Source organism: Elephantulus edwardii, unplaced genomic scaffold (genome assembly GCF_000299155.1).
Source record: "Elephantulus edwardii isolate Elephantulus edwardi_28Jun2011 unplaced genomic scaffold, EleEdw1.0 scaffold00151, whole genome shotgun sequence".
Classification (NCBI taxonomy): domain Eukaryota; kingdom Metazoa; phylum Chordata; class Mammalia; order Macroscelidea; family Macroscelididae; genus Elephantulus; species Elephantulus edwardii.
Window position 1 is genome coordinate 3,729,019 of NW_006399901.1, and position 4,039 is coordinate 3,733,057.

General features: G+C 38.9%; 1 protein-coding gene across 1 annotated transcript in view; it reads left to right on the forward strand.

Moving 5' to 3' along the window:
- LOC102865441 (low affinity sodium-glucose cotransporter-like) overlaps positions 1 to 4,039 on the forward strand; it is a 95,914-nt gene that overhangs the window by 81,110 nt on the left and 10,765 nt on the right. Inside the window, exon 13 of the mRNA XM_006894820.1 lies at positions 1,556 to 1,771. Within this exon, the coding sequence (XP_006894882.1) occupies positions 1,556 to 1,771 (216 nt within the window). The remainder of the gene's footprint in view (positions 1 to 1,555; positions 1,772 to 4,039) is intronic.

The window sequence follows — 4,039 nt, forward strand, 5'->3', positions numbered from 1 at the left end:
TGTCTCCTGGTCCAAGTACAGGTTTCACTTGAGCACAATCAATTGTTCCAGGATTCCCATTCTTTTCAAGGGTAGCCACAATTTGTTTTGATCCATGCAGTCAAATGCATTTGCATAGTCAATAAAACATTGTCTTCAGATAGACAAAGAAACAATGTTTTCAGATAGACATTCTTCCGGTACTTTCTGATTTTGGCCAAGATCCATCTGACATTGGCAGTGATGTTCCTAGTGTCATGGCCCCTTCTAAAGCCTGTTGTATGTCTGACAGGTCTCTGTTCATGTACTGTTTTAGTGCTTGCTTGTCTGTCTTTTTCTTTTATGCTTTGTTTTTTGTGTTTTTTTTTCTTTTTACATTTCTCTAAGTTTTTTCTATATCTTACATGTTTTCTTTTATCCAGTGAAAAGATTTGATAATTTTTCTTTCAAATTCCATGGGAGGAAGTTGTATCAACTCTTCCTTCTACAGGAAATCCTATGTCTTGGTTGCTCCTTTGAGGTAAGATCTTGTGTTGTTTTTTTCGTAGAGTTTAAAGTTGTCTGTTTCTTCTGTGAGGAAGTGAGGAGTTTTGGTCTGCTTCTGGGCTGTTGGTGGTGTGGCCTTCAGGCACTCTCTTCATTGCTGAAGGTGAGGCTGCAAGTCGCTGAAGTGGAGGTCACTGGGAAGGAGGCTTCCATCCTTCTAATCACTACAGTGGTCACAGTAGTGGCTCCAGGCTTCCTCCAAATTGCTGTTGGAGTGGCAAGAAAAAAAAAGGACCACTGGCTCGTGGTGGGTGGGGGTGTAACTTTCCTGTCGTCTGCTCACTGCTGTCTTTGACAGAGCAGGCCTCTAGACTCACTCTCCAATTCAATCCATACCTGGCTGGAAGCAGATGTAAAAAACTTTATGGATCTGTTAAAATGAATATAAGCTTTAGAAAAAATCACAGAAATCATAGTTTTATTCTATCACTCAGAATATATCAAAAGTTCTTAAAAATCAATGTACAAGTCCAGGAAAATACACACTCAAGTTGAGGTTGGCATTATTGTTGTTAGGTGTTGTTGAGTAGAATGAAATTTATAGAGACCCTATGAATAATAGATATAAACCGAATAATACTCTATGATGTCTTCATCAACTCTGACACACTTGAGCGCATTGCCACAGTCGCTGTGTCAACCCATCTTGTTGATGGTCTTCCTCTCCTTCAGTGACCCTCCATCTTTCCAAGCATGGTGTTCCATTCCAAGGAAGAGTCCCTCCTAACAACATGACCAAAGTAAGTGAAATGAATATTCACCATCCTTGGCTCCTGGGATGATTCTGGTTGCACTTTCTGCAAGACATACATTTGGTAAAACCACAGAACAATGATTATTTAGAACCAAAGAGAGCCACTGTTTCCTTTAGCTCAAGTTTTTGTAACTTTGCCAGTTTCAGTAAACACTTGTCAGTGTTTAAGGTTAGTGGTTTGTTGATCCTTGAGTTTAAAAATCAGTCAAGGTGACAATTAAAAGTTAGTATAATGGGCTTCCAATTTTCTCTAAAACTCTTTTATTTCTTTTGCAGGGGGCTTTCTGGGGCCTGCTCATTGGACTGGTGATTGGCCTTATTCGTATGATCGCTGAGTTTGCTTATGGGACGGGGAGTTGCACGGCTCCTAGTAACTGCCCCACGATTATCTGTGGAGTGCACTACTTTTATTTCAGCATAATCCTTTTTTGTGTGACCCTCCTGGTTGTCCTGGGAGTCTCCTTGGTGACCAAACCCATTCCTGATGTACACGTGAGTAAGAAGTAATGGAATAATGCTCATTCCCCCCCCCCTCACTTTGTTGTGCACCATCCAATTGGATCCAACTGGCACAGGAGGAAATTGTCCCTCCTCCAACAGAGCCTCTAGTGGATTTGTACCATGCACCTCTGGGATTGCAGTGTAGCTTCTTGCCACTAGGCCACCAGAGCTTCCATAATAATGCTCATTTTTAAGAAGGATTCTTTGCCTCCTAAAACTGCAACTAGTGTTCAAATCTCAAATTGAAAGAGTCATGGCACTAGAGAAAGGCAGAGCTCAAAGGAATGCAAGTGAATAAATAGCACCAGGATTTACACCAACAACAAGAAGTACCGAGTACATATGAAACTCTTATTATTTTAAAAAATGAGACATTAATTAAGTTCATTTAACTTAATTAATTAAAAAACAAAAGCCATACAGTTGGGAAGTTATTTACATCATTATATAGGATTCTGAGAAGAGGGTAATTAGTAGAGCCTCATACACTGGACAAGCCTTCATAGCACAGCTGCCATCTGTAGTAGACCTGTCTGGGGCTCTAGGGTTTCGCATTCAGCATAAACACTGGTACAGAGATGGAAAAGCACATGGTACCAATGAATGAAAATAATAGAATAGCTCCTATAACTGTCCCATGATTATCTGTGGAGGGCACTACTTTCATTTCAACATGATCCATGAACAAAAGATCTGAACCCTGTTCTAGAACTATTGTCATTTCTTTGATGTTCATAGAGTTTCCAAAGGTCTGCTGTTTAACAAGTAGATACCACTCCTGCTTCCAAGCATGTCTTAATCTGGGAGCTCTACCAAACCCTACCCACCATAGGTAACCATTATGGCATTTGACACACCAGTGGTATAGCCTTAAGTATCACAGCAGCCCAAGTTATCTCAGTACAGCAAACTGGCATACAAGTGCTGTACCACTTAGAACAATGTTTTTTCCCAACCCAAACACACTTAACACCAGGCCTGAGTACCACAGGCCCTTGGGCACAAAAAACTTTTAAATTCAAAGGCCCAACCACCAGGTCCTGCTTGACTCAAAAAAGAAGCTTCCAGCAGCCTACACATGATTGTGAAAAAAATGTAAAATAAGACCAAACAGTTTACACCAGACTTTCAACAAAATGAAGAGAATCTGCCCTCCAGAATACAACTGCTTCATGCATGAGCAGCCAAACTGGAGACATGGTCATGGCCCAAACAACTTTTAAATAGTGAGATATATACTTTAAAAAATTTAAGATAGGCAAAAACCTTTCAATTACTTCATTGAACAAGAACAACAACAACAACAACAAAAACCAATTTCCAGTGTTGTTAAGGATGTGAGCAAATGCCTCACACTGTTGAAGATTTTGAGAATGTGTATAATTTGTAAAAGAACAAGTTAGCAACACTTCTCTATTCTGAATTTTCCTGCTCTGTAGATCAACAATCTAATTTCTATGCATCTACTATGCCAACATTCTAATGCAAGTTGGGATATATAAGTGTGTATGTATGAATTTTCAAAACAATGTATACAAACTTTGTAAGTAAATCAGTATAAAATAAAAATTTTATTAAAAAAAACCAAAAAGGCAATAGAATGAGGAGGATAAGAAGAAGCAGAAGGTGGAGGAGGAAAAGAAGGAGGAGGCAGAAGAAAGGAAGAAGCAACGGAATGAAGATTACATCAATTTTCGTTACTATAGAAATAGCTACACACATAATTTTAAACAGAATATTTTGTAGCTACTCAAAAGCAAGGAGTTCTCAGACTGAATTTTTAAAAGTCTATGATACAATTAAGTTTTTAAAAAAGCTTGAAGAATAATAGAATAAAAAAGCAAACAAGTCTGTCTTGGAAGGAGTGAATCCAGAGTGCTCCTTGAAAGCAAAGATGGTGAAACTCAGTCTCACATATTTTTGGCATGTTATCAGAAAAGACAAGTGTCTACAAAAGGCCATCAGTTTTGGAAGAGTAGAGTGTCAGTGAAAAAAAAAAAGGAAGACTTTCAAATATATATATTGACACAGTGACTAGAACCATGAGTTTAAGCAAAGTACAGAATTTGAAGGTGGCACAGGCTTGGGCGGAGTTTTACTCTGTTGTGCCTCAGGCCGCTATGAGTGGGAGCCTCAGAGGCACTCAACAACAATAGTACAGTAAAACTGGTGAAAAAAAAATTTTGTATCAGGCATATACCTATGGAGAGGGAAAACCTCTTATAGTTTCCACTGTTAGAGCTATGTTGTTGCTATGTG